This window comes from Stegodyphus dumicola, chromosome 4 (assembly GCF_044657685.1).
Source record: "Stegodyphus dumicola isolate Sdum_Otavi_A_Nest chromosome 4, ASM4465768v1".
Classification (NCBI taxonomy): Eukaryota; Metazoa; Arthropoda; class Arachnida; order Araneae; family Eresidae; genus Stegodyphus; species Stegodyphus dumicola.
Window position 1 is genome coordinate 115,565,895 of NC_140771.1, and position 22,019 is coordinate 115,587,913.

At 30.5% G+C, this 22,019-nt stretch overlaps 2 protein-coding genes across 4 annotated transcripts in view; one reads left to right on the plus strand and one right to left on the minus strand.

Annotated features, from left to right (window-relative positions):
* Window positions 1–10,864, plus strand: part of LOC118201691 (synaptotagmin-15-like) — a 94,888-nt gene extending 84,024 nt beyond the window's left edge. Inside the window, exon 8 of the mRNA XM_035373833.2 lies at window positions 1,246–10,864. Within this exon, the coding sequence (XP_035229724.1) occupies window positions 1,246–1,562 (317 nt within the window). The 3' untranslated portion in view covers window positions 1,563–10,864. The remainder of the gene's footprint in view (window positions 1–1,245) is intronic.
* Window positions 10,865–13,611: 2,747 nt separating this feature from the next.
* LOC118201690 (follistatin-related protein 5-like) overlaps window positions 13,612–22,019 on the minus strand; it is a 747,967-nt gene continuing 739,559 nt past the window's right edge. For all 3 annotated transcript variants that reach the window (XM_085815355.1, XM_085815354.1, XM_085815356.1), the window contains one exon: window positions 13,612–20,423. In XM_085815355.1, the coding sequence (XP_085671481.1) occupies window positions 20,059–20,423 (365 nt within the window). In that variant the 3' untranslated portion in view covers window positions 13,612–20,058. The remainder of the gene's footprint in view (window positions 20,424–22,019) is intronic.

A 22,019-nucleotide genomic window follows, 5' to 3' on the forward strand; every position in this document is an offset into this window, starting at 1 on the left:
TCAACATTGAGTGAAATACATAGTTTTCGAATGTGTATTTGGGGTATCGCATTCCACATTATATTTTACCCGGACCAAAAGTTGATCTTTATTGATTGCAGGGCGAGTGCCATGAGAAAAACGCTGCCTTACGAAATCCTAGAGTAGGCCAAATATATGATGAATGTGCAAACATAAGAAGACGCGCTATCTGATATGATAAGACATTTTAAATGTTTGTAGCATCCTATAATAGGGCATTTGTTAAAATACACCTCCTGAATTATGTTGAAAGAATGATACATCTTCATCCTCCTTAACGTTCTTGATGTAATTCTTAGCTCGTAAGTTCACCCATTATTCCCTACGGCACTGCAGGCCATTATGCTTGATCATCCAGCCCCGTGGCACTGAATAATATACTTCTGAAGACTGTGTAACATCTAGCAAGTTCGTGAGCACCGCTGCATTCCAGATTGAAGCGAAATTCATCTTGAAAGAAGACCTGCTGCTAAATCCGTACGCCAGTGGCAATGTTGATGAACCCACCGTAGATGCAGGCGCACAATGGTTTGCGAGAATGCAATCCTGTACGTAGGAATGCATGTATGCAATACACGCAGACGCCGGTGTGCTATTACAGCTGACAAGACCATACTTGTTGCAGATTCTAACATTGTGTCAACTGTCCATATGAAACTTCACGATCCTTTACTGCCATGCGGATGATGTATCTATTATTCTAATGCGGGTGCAACATTTCGTAATCCATTGCCAGAACTGAGGCTAGTACAAGCTTTCGACTCCTATACACGAATCACAGGTGAAGCAGTATGCCCCATACGAGCTAAATTTTCACAATAGGAGAATATTTCTTTTCACACAAGGCGTCAGAAAGCATCAGCTGGTTTTTTGTGATCGACGAGGTATGCCGACTTCTCCTCTCACAGATAATGAAGCACTACTTTTTAACATTCCATTATAGCTTTCTATTTACAATGTTAACAGGGACTTTCATTGAAAGCAACTCAGCCCACACATGCATTATGAATCTGATATTCCAAACATTCGCATACCATACCCTGCTTTTTATTCCCTTTATTCGCATGATTCTTTCATGGTATTGCAATTTTCACAAACAGGGCATTTGTATGTATGGTGTCTTCTGTATTATTCCGCTTCAGAGAATTTAAGCATTTCGACATGAAGAACATATCGGAATTTTTGTTACAATTTCTATACCATTAATATCTATTTCTATTTCAGAAGTATTCGACACTTTTGCCAAGGTGTCTTTAATGTGCGGTGGACAGAAGGTCAAAACCAATAGGTCTCGAGTAGTTGTGGACTCTACAGATCCATTCTATAATCACAAAAGTGATTTTGTGGTTCCTCCTCAATTTCTTCTGGACTCAAGTTTAGTAGTGACAGTGATGGTTAGGGGAGTCCTAGGAAGGAGTTTCCCTCTCGGCCGTATAACAGCCGGACCCTACACAGAGAAAAGTAATGGAACTCTTACCCACTGGGGACGAATGGTGCAGGATTCTCGTTCCGTCGTTCAGTGGAGGAGTTTATATTTGTAATTAATGTGTTCTAGTGCATAATTATGCGTGTTTGTGAACATTTGGGATTCATTCAACATACTCATATAAACTCATGCTAAGTATGTAGCATCACATTCTACCTCCACTCAAAGTTATACATTCTGATGTGGTTCTTCATAAATAGGACTGCTAATTGCACTGTTCTGCATTTAAACGTTTATATTTTGTTATAAATTTTTAGAGTGATTCATATATATTTTGTATTACAGAATCAAAATTTTTCTCCTTTTGCCATCAATTTTAAGTGAATCAAGTAAATCACACGAAGTTAAAATGTTACTTAAAATTAGTATTTAGTCATTTTGAGGCAGTGGAAAGTGCGTCAATAAATATCAAATAAATTTTAAAATTTAATTAATCAAATTTGTCTATATTTTACATAAATTGAATTAATAGAAAAAACTGTTTTGTTTTGAAAATGAAAAATTGGGTCTCTAGTGTAAAATTTTAACTGTAGTCAAGCATTATTTTTGATTCCCAATCTCTACCGTATTACGTTTCAATTTCAAATGCCTTGATGACACCTATCTCCATGATTACCTGGAAAAGTTTAAAAAATTTAAAATTCCAAATGTAACTGAATAAATTGTAGTTTAAGAAAACCATTGCTTTAAAACTCTGTACTATCTGAGGATTCTTCTAATATTTCTGCTCAAGCTAACATTCAGATTTACTTTGCAAAACTTCTGCGTACATTTGAAGTACATTCCAGGTTCTTTTCCTGTTTTACTTAAAGTATTTCTACAGTTAAGACTTCAATATTTTGTGAGCGGATAAAAATTTGTTTATAGTTTTACCAAAACGCATGTGATAGAAATTTGCATGAAGTAAGCAGATATTTATCTGGTCTGCTGAGCCTTCACGTGCCATAAATTTCTCACCACATACACAGGATTCGTACGGTTCTTCAGAGTCCTTAAAAGTCCTTAAGTTTTTTGGAATCGATTTTTGGTCCTTAAAAGTCCTTAATTTCGGCCAAAATCGTCAGAAGGTCCTTAAATTTTAATCATCTGAAATTTCTGACTGTTTTTACGACTGCCATTTTGAGTGTGAATTAGCATTTTGGAGATATATTTTTGGTAATTCTCTGACAAATATCGTTATTTTTTGAATGGGTGAATGCTTTCATGGGTTATAATTTGTTCCTATTTCTAATATAAAGGGTGGATTTTAAGATCAGTTTCTATAGAAAATATTTAATTCCGAGATCTGGGAATTTTTCGACGATTTTTTAAAACATTGTAACATTGATAAGTTTCATTAAAAGGGCAGGGGTAATTTTTCTTTAGGATTTTAGACATTGCAGCTTGGAAAGTTTAGAAAGATTTGAAGGCAAGATTTATAGACCCACTATTCTGGAAGATTCCAGAAAAATGTGGCAAAATGAAAAATGTCTGCATGGTATTAATACATAATTTCTTACTTGGAGAACATCTGGAAGAGCAATAAAAATATAATAGTTGATTGTTTTAGTTCTGATACTAGAATCTTTTTCTTAACATTTTCTTTATTTTTCACTAGACAGAAGCACAAAATATCAAAAATGCTTCTAATCTTATCATATAAACAGGCATTATAGAAAATAACTTTTTTATTAATAAAGAAATTGAAAACTGACAATTTAAACGATTCATCTAATATGTCATAATGCATCATACACACTAAATTGTGCTGCTTGGTGCAATTTGAAGATTTTACTTCCAATGCCTGTTCTAAATTCTAAAAGTTTTGACATTTCTAGATTTTGTTGCTCGATGTGTGAATAAATTAAAAAAATTCTGCCACACCAGCTCTGTAACCGGTCCTTACCATATATATTGCATATTTCTTCCGAATGTTCCTATTACTATAAAATTAGCAGCTTTCTCTATACATTCTAACTGCATTTAGCATTTTTAGAATAACATAACTATTTAATTAAATCCAAAAACCTTCCCATTTCTATTTTCTCACCAGAATGCAAATCACTTAAACAGTTTTTAAACTGAGGTTTTTGGAGTGTAAGACAAGAATGTGTTTCTGACCTCCGCTTGCTCCCTGCATTAGTTCCTGCCAGCCCTGATAATTTGCAATTATTCGTCTTTACATTACTGCTTCCGACATTTGAATTTATGACAATAGAGTTACTGAGTCAGCTTAAAATGAAATTGTATAGTCTTTGATGACTAGTCCATATTTTTAGTTTGCATTTCATTCTTCTTGTTTAATTACATCAACATGAGCTGTAATTGATTTTTTTTAGCATAAGAACATGCTTTATGTTCTTCTTTTTAAATAAGAAGCTTATTTAAATCTTTGTAGTTGCTTTCAGATATAGCGATAATTTGCTTCACATCTGTCCGGAAGGATTTGGACTATTCAACTTTTACCAGATCAAGTAAACCCTCTTAGGTACATTGTGGAGAGGTTGACAGGTTAGAAGATACAAAACGTAGAAACTAGTGAGAACACTGTCTTGTGTATTGAGACAAAGTTCTAACTATTAGAAAAGATGTTTAAAGAGAAGGAAATTGATATAAATTAGCCAAAATGTCTGGGAAGGCTTCAAATTAAAAAGACGCATAAATATCTTGTTGAGTGTTGCTACAAAAGCTACAAAATATTTATATTTTGTAGCTTTTAACGTGTACGTATCCTAATATCGTTTAAGAATCAATGCCATAAATTACATGTATTTTAAACTGTGAAATTTTATTAGATTGTGACTTTTGGGTTAAGACTTTTTTTAACAAATATTGTTAAAAAATAAATAAAATTTAATAGTGGCCATGTAAATCCATAATGACTAAGGTTATCTAATACACAATTTAATTACTTATAACTAACGGATTACCTTTAAAGATTATTTCTGCATTTTAAAGCGAGTTATTGCCTTTCATTAACCCTTATCGTGGTCACAAGATAAAACCCAAAAATGTAAAAATTCATGTAAAACCTATTCTTCGCAGCTAGTGAGACAAAATAATGCAAAACAACTTGTCATCTCTGGTGCTTTAGTGGATTATTAGGGCCTTAAACTATATTAACTGAGTTACAATCCCTGGAACTCTACAAGAAGCTACGAAATTAACTGCGTCAAACAGACCTCAGCTAACTTTCAAAATTGCGAACCGTGCTTACATCAGGCCTTAAGGTTTGTTCTGATCATCAGGTCTCTCCTAGGCAAACAGGAGCGGCGACAACAGCCAGTCTTTTGTTTTAAATCATGCTGATTGTGATTTTACTTCTCCCTTTAACCTATGCCACTTGACATAAAATCTACTTACTATTTACTAAACTCATAGAGTGAGCAAGTATGTGACAAAATGAGACATTAAAAAAATCAAAGCTAACTATTAATAAAACCTAAATAAAATGTCACTTATCTTCTTTCAAATATGTCCAGTAGTATGAGTGTAAAATATTTAATGATAAATTTCATAAACTTTATTTTATTCTCAAACTTACTAATAATTATATTTAATACTAATGCATCCTACTTATGGATCTATTTTATTTTTAGGGTGGTATTACAAAAATGAAGTTCAGCATACATAATATTTTTAATTGAATTTATCCAGTTTGCATTTTCTTATAGGTCGTTAATTTTTTCATGAATGGTCCTTAAAAGTACTTAATTTCCGTGTGCAGAAATGTGTACGAACCCTGATACAGTACTTACGGTTGAGCCATTTTTATGATACAGTGGTACCTGGCCTGATTATACCGTTTTCGTTAATACAGTTTCCCTAACTGGAGTTAACTGTTACTAACAATGAGATTCAGTCATTAATCTTAAGACATGATAGTAATAATATTTTACTCATTATTTATTAAACCTTTCTTTTTTATTTGATATTGAGTTATAATTTCTTTTTTTAATTCGATATTGTATAATTAATTAAAATAGTTGATTTATAATGGGCATAAAATAAATTAGATAAAACTGGTTGTTTCAGTAATAGTGTTCTTTGATTAGAAAGACCATTTGATCATAATTTAATTTCAAAATTCGTGGGTGGTAAGGTAATTAACAGATGCATTTCAAAATAAAATTAGTTATCTGAGATTGTAGAAAATTTGCAGAATAGCACTAATTTCAAAAAAGCGTTTTACTGCAGAACAGTGTCGTGCAGTCAAAATTATCATTTTAATGCTGTGAATGTTAAAGGTTTACATCAACACATAATCAGAGCTTGGTCACAATCATTTCGTTACTTTTCACAGTTAGAGCATTCATTTTTCTAAATATTTGTAAACTGAAATAAATAATCTACTGCTGTCATATACTTGGACAATTTGGCATGATATATGATGTGAGGAAAGCTGTATATATGTACTATTTATTATTCTCATATCTACATTTCTTGTTACTATACTATCTATCTCTTATGAAATTTAATATCTGTTCCTATCTCATTGTGATTACAAGTTATGAAATGCAAAAGCTAGCGGGAACGTTTTAAGACTGCATCTATTTATATTTCTAGATAATTAGACTTGGAAAGCAGGTGAAGAAGATATCTGTATAAATATATACTACACAGATGCGATTGAATTTGTGTTAAACTTGGAATTAGAAGTAACAAAACACTGGGAAAAGTTACATTATGTGCATGGTGAGGAAAGATTTAACCTTACTTTCATTATTTCGAAGGTACTTCTAGGTGGTAAGACACGAGTGATCGACAAAGTACGATACGATAGTTTATTCACTGTGATTATTGCCCGAGTGCCCAAACACCTAAGGAAAGGGCTTTCTTCAGCATTGGAAAGCCAACTACGTTAGAAGGGACTCTTTTTCGAAGAAATGAAAAATTCCCTTGTGCTAAAGAGAACGTCACCAAATACTACAATTCGCTGTTTCTAAATCCCTTACAAAATGCTGTGAAAAGTGTAAGGAATTGCTAAAGACTCAGATTGTAAAATGCATGTACTATCTACAAAGCAAAGTGCTGAAATTAACAAAAAATACAAGGCCAATACAGTAATTTGGTTTTGAATAAAAAAAAATCGTCTCAAAACGTTTCAGTCAGCCGATGTGCATTCCATATAAAACAATAAGCTTAGTAAAATATTTCGAATGTAAAAATTATGAAAATTTTGATATACCATAAAATACAAACTATTTATGACCGAAAATATAGATGTTTATCTGTAGGGACTCTAAATTGTATATCAATACTTGTTGTAGATTAATATGGAAATTATTAGCGATAGAATGTAAAACATTGTAGGTGCTCACTGCAGTCTTTAAAATCAGAAAAAAAAATGTGAGTTAAATTCTTGGAATTAAAATATTTCAACTTAAAAAGTGAATATAATTATACAGGATTTTATAATTTTTTATAATCGTGTACATCTGCAAAAAGTGATCGTTTCGTAAAATTGTGATAAGAATGTTTTTAATAGTATAGCTTATCTTGTTTTTAGTGCGCATTTTATTTACTCTTGTTGCTATTTTTCAAAATAATTTTAATATACATATATGTGTTTTTAACATAAACACTTATTCAATAAGTATTTCAAAAAGTTATACTGTGTAGACTTGAAATTAACTTGAATTTCTTTCTTCATACAAATGTTAATTTTTGCACGGGCTTTAGTTGTAATCAACATATAAGGGTTCAGGTAGATTTAAAATGTCAAAATATGTAAAACGTATTTTAAAGCTCAATACCTTAAGGACTAATTTATAACTGTGAGATTTTGTACACTGCGTTTTCTGCTTCTATTTTATGGTCCAGATGTTAATATATTTTTAATAAAATAACAATAAAATGCGTTCTTCTCATCGATAGAAAGTTGTAATATGTACTGCACGTAGCGTTACAGAGAAAAGAATCGTTACATTGCACCATTTGTTTTCAAGGTAGAAAATAATATCAAATTTAAATGCTTTCTTTAAAAATAATAGAATTATGTTTTCTTATATAGCATTGTAAATTTTGGAAACCAAAAATCGACTATATTTTAATATAAATATAATTTATAATGTTTTAATGAGAAAAACATAATTACGTGGCCATTTTATACTCATGTAAGGTGTATACTATTGGTCTAAAGTTTCTGAAATTTTGACCAAAGGCTTCGGAGAAATCAGGCTTGCAAGCTGAAAACTTATAGTTTTGAAAAATCTTAATCACCTTTAGATTCTGTAAATACAGATTATTTTCTTAACATTATTAAAGAAATATAAAAAAAGTAGGTATGCATAATTATATATTTATACTGGAATTCATACATAAGCAGTGTAATTTTAATTGAAACAAGGAACTGAGGACTCCAAATTTCCACATGATTTCGAATTTCATTAATAATGGTAAAAATTCTTTCGTTAGGAATAGACCATTTTATACAGATATAATGTTTAAACATTGAGTCAAAAATATTTTAAATTCTAACTAGCCACTTGGGAGACATCATGATCGCACACAACAAAAATCCCATCTTTTATAAAATCTCAGTTGAATAATGAAATTAACTACAAAACATTTAAGTGCATCATTTTCTTAAAATTAATAAATATATAAACAGATGTGTTGCGTTTTCTGTCATGCATAATTAGGCATTATTTTAAAATCGGATTACTCTCAAAATCTTTACTCTCTGATTTCAAAGTTTTTTAACTTTTCATATCCTAAAAAGCTAAAACTGTATACAGAACCAGGATATATATAGTTCGGATAGTTGGAGATTAAATACAATGATTCATTGTATTTAATCTCCAACTATCCGAATCATCCGATTCAAGTTTTCATTTTATTTACAATATTTTAAATTATTTGACAAACATTTAAGTTTTTCAAACAATTGAAATAAACAGGACTGAGTAGACGGTTATCTTCTTTTTTGGAAAGATTAAATAAGTTATATGATTGTACTTGAGCCAGATACTTAAATTTTAGTCCTACAACCCTACTAGACAAGTAATGAGTTATTGCTATGTCTTAAATAGTAAGACAAAGTCTTGCAAAGCTTTTAAACAAACTTTTATTAAACTGTACTTTTAACATAAAGAGCACGGCTCTTGCTGTAATAACCACTACTTATGGCGATGCAAATTAAGTAACAACAGTCAAAAATAAATTTAAACGTTGATTAAAAGTCTAAACGGGCAATAACTAAGCTAAAAGCAGGCTCAAATAATTTACCGACACGTAAATTCAAAGCAATTGGCTGCTAGTGAATGCAACAGCCGGAATAATTACATTTAGATAGAGCCTGTAGAATTTTAGCAAAGTTGAGCGAGTGGCAGAAACTATCTTTCTGTCAAAATCCAAAAGCCCACAGATTAAAGCAATTCTGTAATTCTGATTAGAGATACTGGTGTAAACGTTGATATAAAGCCTTCATGCCGTCATCATTCGCTGAAACGCAAATGTGAAATAGTGTATGGCTCTTTAAACGGCATAAGCTTAGAGATACAAGTTTACCATAATTAGTTCTAAAGCGAATGTTTGCATGGAGTTTGTTTCAAGCTTCTTGTAGGAAATCTAATTTCAAGATAAAGGCACAGCTTATTTAGAAGTGTCTGATCCTTTAAGAGCATGAGTTTTTGTTTTGGAAAAATGCTTCAATTTCACCTTTTACGCTTGATACGCAAGAACGAAGAAATTTAAATGATACGAATTTATCAGGAAAAAAATGAGACCTTAAATTTAATTAAATGGAAATATATATTGATACAAAAAAATCTAGTGGTACATAATACGAGTAAAATATTTGTTTTAAATTCAATGTTTGAATACATCTTAATTTATAAAATGTATTAGTTTCGAACATGTGTTGCATTTCTGTTTTATCTTTCTGTCAGGAAATCATCTTTTTATAAAACATGTATTCGAATTTCTTAAATAAATATATTGCATATTTTGAACTATTTGTGTTATCAAATGAAACGAAAAAATACTGTTTTGACGGTGTGATGCACTTTAAAAATAGATAGAAAATTTTTTTCTTGGTACAGTTTTGTAGAAATTGTAATTTGAACTGTTGTTATTTTTGACTGATGAATTTAAATGTTATTGGTATTATCAACTATTTTTATATGTTATTTATGCTTAAACATTTTTTAAATTTCATGAGACTTGATTTCATGCTTATGAATTTCATGTTAGCGCTGCATAAAAAATATATATTTGCTCCTGGTATGTAAAATGTTTCCAAGTTGATTTCAGTATAGCTACCGTGTTCATATACATGCTGATAAAAATGGCAGATCTACGTTATTTCCTTATCTAACTAACAATCATGACTAGCTTAACTTATTGTCTTGAGTGTAAAGGAATTTTATTTAACGTAGTTTTTAAAAGCAAAATACGAAAATCAATAAATTGAATTTTTTTTTCTTTTAAATTAGAGAAGTATCTGCTTTTGATTAGGGGTATGGAAACATTATAATTAAATCATCAAAATGAAAATATTAAGTGTCTTTTCTATACTGTTTGAGATATATATTTGTGAATAATTTCGTAATTACTAGATTATCAAACTTTCATAATTAATGTTAAATGAAAATTTAATGAAGTTTGAGTAATCTGTCTCTTTTTTAAAGAAATATAATTGATTTTCGTTACCCGCTAATATATTGTAGTTGTAGGACTGCGCTATTGATTTTAGTTTTGTTGAAAATAATATTACAACTGTGAGACTGAATTATTTAGAAATCTCTTAAATATTTTTGTACAACATTTACCGAAAGAAATGCGTACCAAAAATAGAACTCCAAAAAAAATTTAGTATTTTTGTAATCATGTTTATTCATTAGAACGGTATTCTAAATAATGAGTAACTGCAATCTGAGAAATGGTTAACTTTTCCCTTATTATGTGTTCCTTTTTTCTATTTTATTTATTTCATTACATCCGTTATTTTTTTAGGGGAAATTAATGTTTATATCATTTTCATGCAGATTTCAAACCTGTATAATTTTTCACTAAATGCATGTTAAAATATGTGAAGTACTGTTGTGTGTAAAATCAAGTGGCACTTTGCATAACATCACCATTGTTGTCCATTGAGCATTTCTGTAATCTGCCATACCTTTTTTAAAATTCCAACTTGAGCTCTCCATATCCGTGTACATTATGTAAAATCTGCTGTGGAGTATGAATAATTAGTCTGCTGGTGGTTGTAGCAGCTTCTCTACAGAAGTTCTAGTCAAAAGAGAAATTATTTATCCTTTATCGTGTTGCAATATTTTATTATACAGTAATGTTCAATGGTATGTGATAAAGAAATTAAAAAAATTGTAATTGATTTCGTAAGTTCGTTAATAAAAATAAAATTTTGTCTTCTTACGTGATTCCATTTCTTGAGAATTTACAAAACATAATATACTAAGTGTATTGATAGGTACTGACATATTAATCTCCTACGTGCAATTTGATGATTTTTTACACATGAAAAAGTAAAAGGTATGGTGCAAATTAGTGGTTTTTGCGACATTTTTTAATAAAATTCCCAAAGTACCAGGATAAAAGATTATCAACACATGAAAATAGTAATAATTTGAAATACGAATTTTAACTACTTAAGACGGATTACGTGATATATTAAAAATAAAACACATATTCTTTAACAAATCTTTCTGTAAATTTTTGTGCTTTTTTCAAATTATACAGAGATTTGTTTTCGCTTAAAAAAATCAGAGAATTTCAGGAACTCGGTAACACCGGCCATCTACCGAAAGCGTTTTCTCGTCTTTTTGTTTAGAGGTTTTGCGAAAATTTTCTGAATTTCTGCCAAAATTTTACCACAGTTTCTTCCATTGCTGGCAAATCCCACAAGAATATATTTAAAATTTTAAGATTAAAGTTATAGTTATTACGAAGTTTATAGTTATTACGATTTGTTCTAAAAACTGCTAGAATCTGGAATACAACAACAAATGCGAAAATAGGGCGTTGCTTGACAAAAGTACTTTTATGAGCATGGTTGCCAGAGTTTAAAACATTCTGAAAATCTGGCAACTTCTGTTAGTTTTTCGATAGCACGTAAGCACTGTAACGTCTTTGTTATGCTACCAAAATTATAACCAGCAAGAGATGTGAAAGACCTCGCGATTGAAACATCATCCCTTAACCACTTAACGACGGCGTCCAAGATATCTCGGCAATAGATGCCGTTTCGATTTTTCTAAGAACGAGTTAACTCGGGCGTTGAAAATTTTACGCATGTTTAATGACATCGCCTGTTTTCTTAGTTGTGTCTCCAAGCGGCTTTTGTGATTGGTTCCTCCACGACACTGAGCAGCAGTCCGTAACGTGGCCGCATTATAAATAAACTGCAAATTCAGTTTGTTTTGTTCTAATAATTAGAGACCTAATAGCCTTTTACCGGCTCTCGGCAAAGTATTTGAACGTGTAAATCAGTACAAGACTTACTAACCACCTAAGAAAAATGGATATCATTGATAAGAACCAATTTGGCTTCCTAAAGGACATTGTACTACTCATCAGATACTCCACCTGGTAGAATTTATCGCCCAAGAATTTAGAAAAAAAGAATGGAGTAGCAGCATGCTTTCTCGATTTCGAGAAGGCTTTTGACAGAATCTGGCATGCTGGCTTCACAAATTATCAAATTTTCTTCTGCCTAATAGCTTCATTAAACTTACACATTCCTATCTCTAACGACGCACGTTTCAAATAAGATGCGGGGAAGTTCTCTCATCAAGAAAAACGATTTTCCGGGGCGTCCGTCAAGGTTCAGTTTTAGGGCCGAAATATTTTAATATTTTCATAAATGACATACCTGTCTCACTACACTCAAGTATTTATAAATATGCTGACTATACAGTTATCTTAACCAATTCTAGAGATCCACAAAATGCTCTTGACAAACTCCAAATGCAAGCTAATCTAATCAACAAATACTGTGAAGATTGGAAAATTAAACTTCACGCAACTAAATGTTGTGTTGTTTTATACCGCAGATAGGAAAAATTATCCTGTTAAGTACAATATAAAAATGGATAATTTAATTGCATTTAAAAATTACTATTTACTGAGTTTATCTCATGACATCGATCTCGCCTTCGGATGTGGTGTATTTTTCAATACACCTCTTATTTTATTATGATTACTAATGGCCTTTGGTAAAATGTTTAATTACTGGTTAGAACTCTTAGAAGTTGATGCTAGAAGAAAAGATATGATCCTAGATCCTAGTTTTTCTTTTGTTAGTCGATGCAGATTACCAGATTATCAAGCTGTGGCAGACTGTGATGTGCCGCTATGTGTTACATCATGTTTCAGACTGTAACATACTGTCAGTGACATTTATGGATCGTAAAATGTATTTACTTGATTTTTTACTTTAGCTCATATTACCTATTATTACCTTGAATACAGTTTTGTATTACTTTTGGCTAGACTGTGTTTTAGCTGCTTCATTGAAGCCCAAGTTAACTCTGGTCATGCCATCAACCATAATAAATATCTTGTTTTCTCCCTAGAAAAAAAAATTTTTTTTTGTTCTTTGTGCCTTTCAAAGCTACATCTAGTGAGCTATATCTGTAGATAATAAAAGTGTTATAAAAAAATTCAGGGATTTTCGGCATACTTTTTAATATAAATTCGGTCATTAAGCGGTTAAAGAAGTAAAAAAGATGCACACTTTAAAATGAGTTAGTTATCTGAAATTTTTGAAATAAAAAGGTAGTTGTTCGTTAAAAATGATGTACTTTCTTGAATAACATTGTTACAGTACGTGTAGGAAGTTTGCTTATCTTTTTTATGAACAAGAATTAAAATTTCTGCATTGGTAAACTTCAGTAGTGCAGTCCCATTCTTCAATTTCTCTTATATTATTTACTTTGAGTAATCTATGCATAGCAAACATATGAAACATTTAAGTAGGTTCTAAATACTCCTACTACTAATACTAGACTTATTACAAATATTATGTGTTGAATTTTTGAAAAAAAAACATTTACGAGGTATATTATATGACATGTATGCCTTTCATTCCTATATAAGCTTCATGTGGGATATTTCATTTTCACCGACTTTCCTCTTTTATACAGATATAAGAAATGAAAATCTTTTAAGGTTTCACATTCAATACTTTATTTGTGGATACATATGATACAGCGCATGAACATCTAAAAATGGATTAATTTGTTATCTAGCTTTACAAAGTTACTTTCGAGGGAACAAGATCATTTAAAGGAAACGTAAATTTTTATGAAATATAACAACAGCATTCACAATTTTTATAATAAAAACAACACATTCCTTTATAAATTATGAACATTTTGAACCAAACTGGAATAAAATTGGAAGTATCAAACATATAAAAGCATGAAATCACTTTCTGAACTAAAGTAAGTACTTCATAATTGGTTTGAACTAAAATAAATGTTAATAATTGCTAAAGTAATGGTAATGCTTTTATGTATTTTATTATGTACAATATAAGTATTATTCATTCCTCATTTCCACATAAGTATCATTTAATGTTTTAAACGCTTAAAAGGAATGTTTGCACACATGAATAAAAACGTTACAAAAGTGATTTACACAACAAACAAGCAGTTAATTCTCAGTATTATTAAGATTTAATATACTGTGTCATAACTACAAGTTAAGCAAGATATATGATCACATGTTAAACCACGTAGAAATAGAATGAATGAATGAATTTTAAATAACCCATATCTTGAAGTCAATATGGCAATGGCCAAACACTACAGTAAACCCGCATATGGCGAATTTTTTCACATAGAACTTCATAGATATTTTAAGCAATTTTAGCTCTTGTAAATTTTTAAAATGATCTAAGAGTTTAGAAATAATAATTTTGCAATAACTATGAAGTTTCAAAATAAAGCAACAATAATTATTAACTACACATTGCAAAGAACTTCCAAATAACTATGTTTTATATTCATAAAATTAAACTACTTCTACCTGATGTTTATAAAATATAATAGGTAACGCTTGTAGGCCCTTATTAAAGCTTTTTAAAGTATAATGCAATATTATTATTCTATATTTTACTAATTTGTTCTTTTATAATGCTCTAAATTTCCTTTACTTTAAAATAAATTAATTTTCAACAGATGACGGCTGGTTTTGAGAAGCATCCACAACCTTAGACCAGGGATTCCCAACCAGGAAGTATTCCTTCCTGAGGGAAATTTCATAGTTATAGAGGGAATGAAGTCAGCCTTTAATCTGCCTGTTAATTGTTTAGATTTATTTATGACTATAAAAAGCTATTTTATTCAACTTTTGGTATTTATAAAATTTTTCTATATTTTTCTTGTTTAATTATTAAACATATTGAAAAGGAATACAAATTTAAATAAATGTACATATGTTTTTTAAATTTTGGAAAAGAAAGGGGGGAATGATCGTCTAGCAATCATGAAGGGGGAGTGTGGGGTAAAAAAGGATGATGACCACTGCTTTAGACTAACTCCATCACCATATGTACCATAGAAATACTGTATAAAAAATGACAGTTCCATTTATAGACAATTCTACAATTCAACTTTCTCACTTTAACTGTATTTTTTTATATTACATTAAATAAGACTACACGAATAAAATCAGTTAATAATATTTATTTTCTGGATTTGAAGTCAACAAGTGAATTATATTTCACTTCTGATACCAAAAACTTTGTTACAGAATGATTTAATTGCAATGTATAAAATATCCTGACATTTTTTTAATTTTTTAAAAGTGTATGTCTATAATATTAAGTATAAGCATATATTAATAATTTGCTTTAAAGGTTTTTATATATTTTAATAATTTGTAATAAACGATTAATATTGATTCGTATTCTAAGACTCTCAAATCACCTTTGTTGTGCCCAAATTAATTCAAAATGTCACTCAAAATGAATATCCGAGAGAATAGTCTTAACTATAAAGCTTCATCGAAAAAATCTGTCTAATTACAAGACTCGTAGAATATTCTATCTAAAATACTTCTTTGTCTCAAATGATGACCATTAACTAAAGCGTTCCCAGAAATTATCTAACATTTCACCAGCCATTTCTTCTACATTGTTGTCTTCGAAATTATTCACATCTTGTTTTATAGCTTGAATTATTTTAAAATCAAACAGTTCGGTCCATCATGCGGTGATGAAGCAGTTATAAAGCTTGGATCTGTTTTTTGGGAGGCGGATATTCTTTATTTTAGTAAAACTTCCATCTTTTTAACTCTCAAATATCTTAAATTGTTTTAGATAAATTTTGTTTTTGTTTTCAGCCTTGATTTTGTTCTTTAGTTTTCCGAATTTTGTCAGTAATTAACGCATTACACTACTTCTTTATTACATTTGATTAACAAAAGTAGGCATATTTTCGTTTGAGGTCCTAAGTATATATATTTATATATATATATCAGTTCAAAGAACCAAAAGAAGTACTGTTTCGTTACATGCGGGTTTTAACTTCGATTCAATGCTGCGGCTATATTTAAAATGGAGGATGAGCAGCTTTTCAGCTACATTGAATATGAGCATTTAGGTACGAAACGAAGTACAAACACATGAAACGAAACGTGTGCAGCGATTACAGTTTGGACAGTGAACTCTGTAAGTCAGTAACATGAATATTGTTGAAAACATAAGACTGGTTCCATAGTACGCTGAAATATCAGATTAGGTACATGTCATATTAACTGTATCCGAGTTCGGGCTATTCCTTCTTTCATTCGATAAACATCTTTATTGCAATTTTGTATTTATATTGCTATCGAAGAAATCCAAAAAACACTTTAATAACATTAAAAAAAACCTTTTTGTTATAATAACATTTACTGAGCATTGAAATGAGTTTTTGTTCTTTTTTGCAAATTAAATTACGATAATATCACCAAAGAGATACTACAATTTTCTTAAACGATTCTTAAACATTAGGTGTAAAAACGAAAGAAAAAGAATGTACTTGCATTGAATAATCATTTTTCTGTTAAATCGTTATGATTTATCTACTTAAATTAAATAACGTGATACTACTTCCTTGCTAAAAATTAAATTTTTGAAATGATTTCTGTATTGAGATAACGGGAAAATGCATTCAAATGATTTTACAATAAAACAAGAAATGTAAATGTCTTAATTTTCTTAGTTAATCCTTTATAAAATTCGTATGTTATTGTGAACATTTTCAATGTAAAGTTTAAAATGTTACCTAGATAATAATGCTAACATATAATCGAAAGTACAATATAATTAGAATTTGCCTTATTTATTTTACTATAATTATTAAGAAATAAGTATTACACTATTTTAGTTTACAATACTTTTAGTTGTAGTGTTTTATTTTCCAATGTTATAAAAAAATTAAACTCATGTTGAAAATTTTACAATCTTACCTAGCATAAAATGTTGAAGTCTTGCTTTAGCGATAATAAAGATATCTGAAACTAAACAGAAATTTTAGAAAAGAAAGGTTACGGAAAATCTACTAACTTGAAAGAGGATAGTAACAGAAATAAAAAGTATAACTTATATTTCTGCGTGCGTGAATTTAAAATCAAAATGTAGCTGGAAAACATTGTGAGATATTTTGATCGTCTGAGTAATTTTAAAGTCAGATCAGTAAATGTAAAGATGTGTATGTATTAAGGACGTATCCACAAAGAAAACATGCGTTTCCTTCACTTCAAATGACAGTTTAAAGTATTTTAGTTAAAGTGCAACATTAGAGGATCAACTTCGGAATATAGTTGGACCGGAACATTATTAGTATTATCTACAATAAATGACAGAGCTACATATGGGAGATTTTTGTGTGATTTTACTTTATCTAGTATATTACGCACTGACGATCATGATTTCTATGTAATTTGACAAAACTTCAGCAAAATTGTTCACCACAAATATCACCAAAATATGAGGGTTATGAAGCGAAACTCGCTTCGTCTACGTATACGAGAGATCAAACAAATTATCACAATCATATCTTTCAGAAGTATATACAAAGACAACCAGTAGAAAATCTCCAATACTAATACTCAACAGGCAACTGAATAATCAATGTACACCATAAAAATGGAAAACAAATATTGACAGTGACAATACATTGTATGACGACAGAACATTGCTAGTGTACACTTTCGTCTCTTTCAAAATAAGTATTTTCCATAGTTAGATAAATAAGGTGGCGCAATGCATGACGTATTATTCATGGCATTTTCCATCAGTTCAGTCACTCATTTTAAACTGATGTAAAAAATATACTAAACGCAATCTTTCGATTTCACTTATGACGCTTTCAGACTTAAAAATAGAATTTAGAGTATCATGAAGCTATAATAAACAGAATCCTGCAAATAATATGCAGACAGATTGTAAAGTCTTCACTTCGACCAGAGTAAACAAATGCAGTTATGTATGGTCCAAAGTGAACCCTTAGCTTCATTTTCAGTTTAGTTAAGTCTCTTGTAAAAATCATTTCGTGGGATATAATATAAAATAGATAACTATATATTTTTCAAGCTGATATTTATTCATTGTTAGATAAATAAATATTTTAATCAGATGATGCACCCTTTGTATCTTTTCTCTTTAACTTTTTTTCTTTAACTCAACCACTGATTTCGTTAAAATATATGAGAGAAATTCCCTTTTGTCTTAGGAAAGGTTAATTACCTTAAGCTTTGATCGCGAAAGTTAATGAAGACAACCAAATGCTTAAAAATATGTTTGAAACATTTCATGATTATTATTTTCAGCCACGTGTATGCGTAAATTAAAGCACAGAAATTATTTTATTTAACTAACTGCACATATCATTCACCTTCTGTAAATTCGTTTTCCATCTGTTTCATATTTCATATTTTATAATGAGTAAATATTTCTAACTCAGCTTAAAAGTGTAATATTGAGAATAGAGGTAAGAAACCTGTAGTTTTACTATTATTTTACTTTAAATTAATTCGCTGCAAAATTTTATTCATTTCATTTGATTGCCATTACAGACCTTTTAAAATTTTCTATAAGTATATTGCAATACTATTCCCTTTCGATTTTATATTCTGTATTGCATTCACTTTTGTATTTAATTTGAATAAGCTTTGCATATGAAATAATAATATATTATATCGCCCCTTTTAAATCTTTCCGCAGATCTGGTGTTTCTAAATATATCTTTCTGTAGTTTATATACCTTTCAGTAGCTGATAAAGAGATAAAATAATTTTTTTTTTTTGGGGGGGGGGGGTATAACTGATTTTCAGTGTACGGAAATGTATCATAGCAAGGTTTAAAATACTTCATCTACATCTAGAATAAAATTTAATACTTCATCATTAACTATAAATTTTTGTTCTCTGTTCATTTAGTTTTTTGTCATAAAAAGTGTTTGGGGTTTTTTTTTTTTGTGTGTGATTTTGTATTAGACGAATCAGAAGTATACGCATTATAAAAATCCAAATAATTAATTTGGTAGTATTCACTTTCTGAGTATTCGCATGATATAGATAAGAAAAGAACATTTTAACAAACGCATTTATTTACTTTTTATGTAAATAGTATGTTATGTAGTAGTATGTTTTTATAGTAACATAAGCAATATTGATATTTATAGTATTGTTCACTTTTGTATAATTATTATTAAATTGAATCAAATTTTTCTTACGAACTGTATTGAAACCAATACTATTTAAAATGCAATAAATCTATTTGCATATTCATTCGTATTTCTGAATAAACAAACTCAAAGCATATATAAATTTTCATAATTTTATAAAATATAAATTAGACTTATATATTTTATCGTGTGTTATTAATTTGACTATTAAATTTAATTTACAGAATTTTCAGAGTTAGTTAAATTTAAAGAATTTTGACAGTTACTTTAGAATACATTAAAGGATGATATTTATTAAATTAATGTATCATAACAACATATTATGTCAATAATCAACACTTACATATATTTTATAATCCTTAATCAAAAATTGTTTGTCAAGCAGTTTTTCCGAAATTATAATCAAGTCTTTATGAAAATTGCAATTAACTCTTATTAAATATTTTCTTTGGATTTTCTAATGATACATTCTTTATAATTAGAATGAAAATATTTTATATTTTACAAAGGAAATGTTTTTATTTCAAGTAACTTGTTTATTTATTTACTTCATTTGAAAATTATAAATCTCAATATTGCGTTTCGTCTATGATAATCAAGAACAATTCTGGGAACTCTAACTTTTAATTTGTGATTCCTTATGTTACCGTTAATGTAAGGAATACTTAACATAAATACTTATGTTAAGTATATACACAATATTTCAAATCTACACAATATTTAAAATCGTTCCAAAATTTTATAATTCCATTTGCTTTTTGCAGTGTTTGTTCTAAAATTCTGAATAATAATTTAAGAAATTCTAACTGCCAGAAACTTTACTAGAATAACATCTGCTAAGTGTAACTCTAGTCAAAGTGAAACGTCTGCTTTGTTCACAAAATTAACTCGTACAAATTAACCGAAGGAAAACGTTTTCCTACAGTATTCACTTCATGGTGCTCTGACCCATACCATCATTCTTGGATGGATGATAGACCCAATCTCACAGTTCACAGTCCTGGTTTTACCATTGACAATGAAAATTGCTTCTTCAGCTGTAGTAGCCATGTATGTTCCAAAAACTCCTGCGCTAAAAATCGGCCTGTTGCTGTTGCCCCATGTGGCCAGTCGCGGGTCCGCGGGCCGTCCAATGCCTGTTATCATTTCCACCTTGCCATCAGAGAGGTCTACAAAGAGAATATCCTCTTTGGTGGAGGATGTGGCATAGAGGTCATAGCTATGGGTGGTTCGGGAAGGAAAGAATGCTACGTCACTTATTTGGAGAGTTGTTTTGACGTCGAACAAGAAACGCAATCCTGTAAATAACAAAAGAGAATATGATTCAAAATTCAAAATTTTTTGGGGGAGAATTTAGAAATAATCTTTTATTTATAAACTTGGAACTGCGCACTTTCCTTATTGAGATAAATTATGCATTTTATTGTAAGCAACTGATTATTTTTATTGTTTTAAGCATACAATTATAAAATCCGTGGTCTATATTTTTATTACTTTCATATTGCACGAAAGTTTGGTGCTCTCATAGCATAATTTGCAGAGTAATTACGTTCTGAGTTTACAAAATAAGTTTTGTCAAAGAATAAACAACTCGCGAGTGTGTAACATCGTCTAGAGCAAATCAGAGGATAAATACATACTTAGCACTGCTAGTTGTCTGTTCAAAATAGGCACTAACCACAAGTAAGCGCACCGCAACTCTGGAATTGACATCCAGGTACGAGCTTTTCAACCGGAAAAAATGTAATATACGTTTTGGAGCTGGAATTACAGCGCCTCCTGGCACCAGACTTTTCTCCAGTTGATCTTCATTAAAAGATTTAGAGTGCATTCATTCCACTCAACGTGATCTCAAAAGAGTCTTGTATTGTTATTTTTTGTCATTACGTCCTTATTCTGCGAGTGAGTAATTTGCGTGCCTATTACTATCCTTGCATGTGGTAGCTGTTTCTCAGGCTTCCTACCCGGAAACAAACCCTGATTTTTCATCATTCATTATGACCTTGGCAGGCGCCTAACCCACCACTAAACAATTGACAAGGCAGATAGATAGAGATACGTCAACAAGACGAGCCCGTGGGATCGCCCATGCAGAGTCACCACATAATAAGGGCGTAAAATCCGACTGGAAGGGCGGGCGGGGGGAGCTTTGCTGCGTGCGAAAAGGCCGTGTTTCAGTTTTTGTTGCGTTTCTGCTGGCCGCAGAAACAACAGCCGAGTTGCTAGCAGACATGCTGAGGAAGTCTTCGACAGTATACAACCAATAGAAAGGAAAATTATACGACTACTGTAAAATCAATTATACAATGAACATTCTTGAAAAAGGTAATTCTAAAGGTGCACTAACCCGGTTTGAGCTGAAATCTCTTTGAAATGTTACACTAACCTTATAACATTTTAGAGACTTATAACATTTTCTGCATTCTCTGAGAAATCGAGAAGGAGTTTATGATTAGTATGTAAAATCATCTACTGCTTCCGTAGCTAATAATCCAATTTTGAGGACGATAATTTCCGTCCGTGGAGAAGAACTGAAGTGAACTGATATTTTGAAGATTATAGAGCTCGAGAATGAACTGATAAACTGCCTGCTCGCGAATGAACACCAGACCTAGTTGACACCAGACCCTACTGAAGGTTTTTTGGGAATACCTAGAAAGATAAATATTCGCTCCCCTGCTTCCAGAAGTCTCTAAATGAACTCCAACAAGCCCGAGTGACAATATACCTGAATGAAAACTTACAGAATAGAGAGATCAAGCTTGCCTTACGTTATTGATATAGTTATTACATAATACAACTTCGTTTAATTAAATATTGAGGCGTTTCTCTTCCACACATATTTGTTCCTTAAGGATCCCAGATACGTAGATTATCGGGGGAGGGAAGGTAAA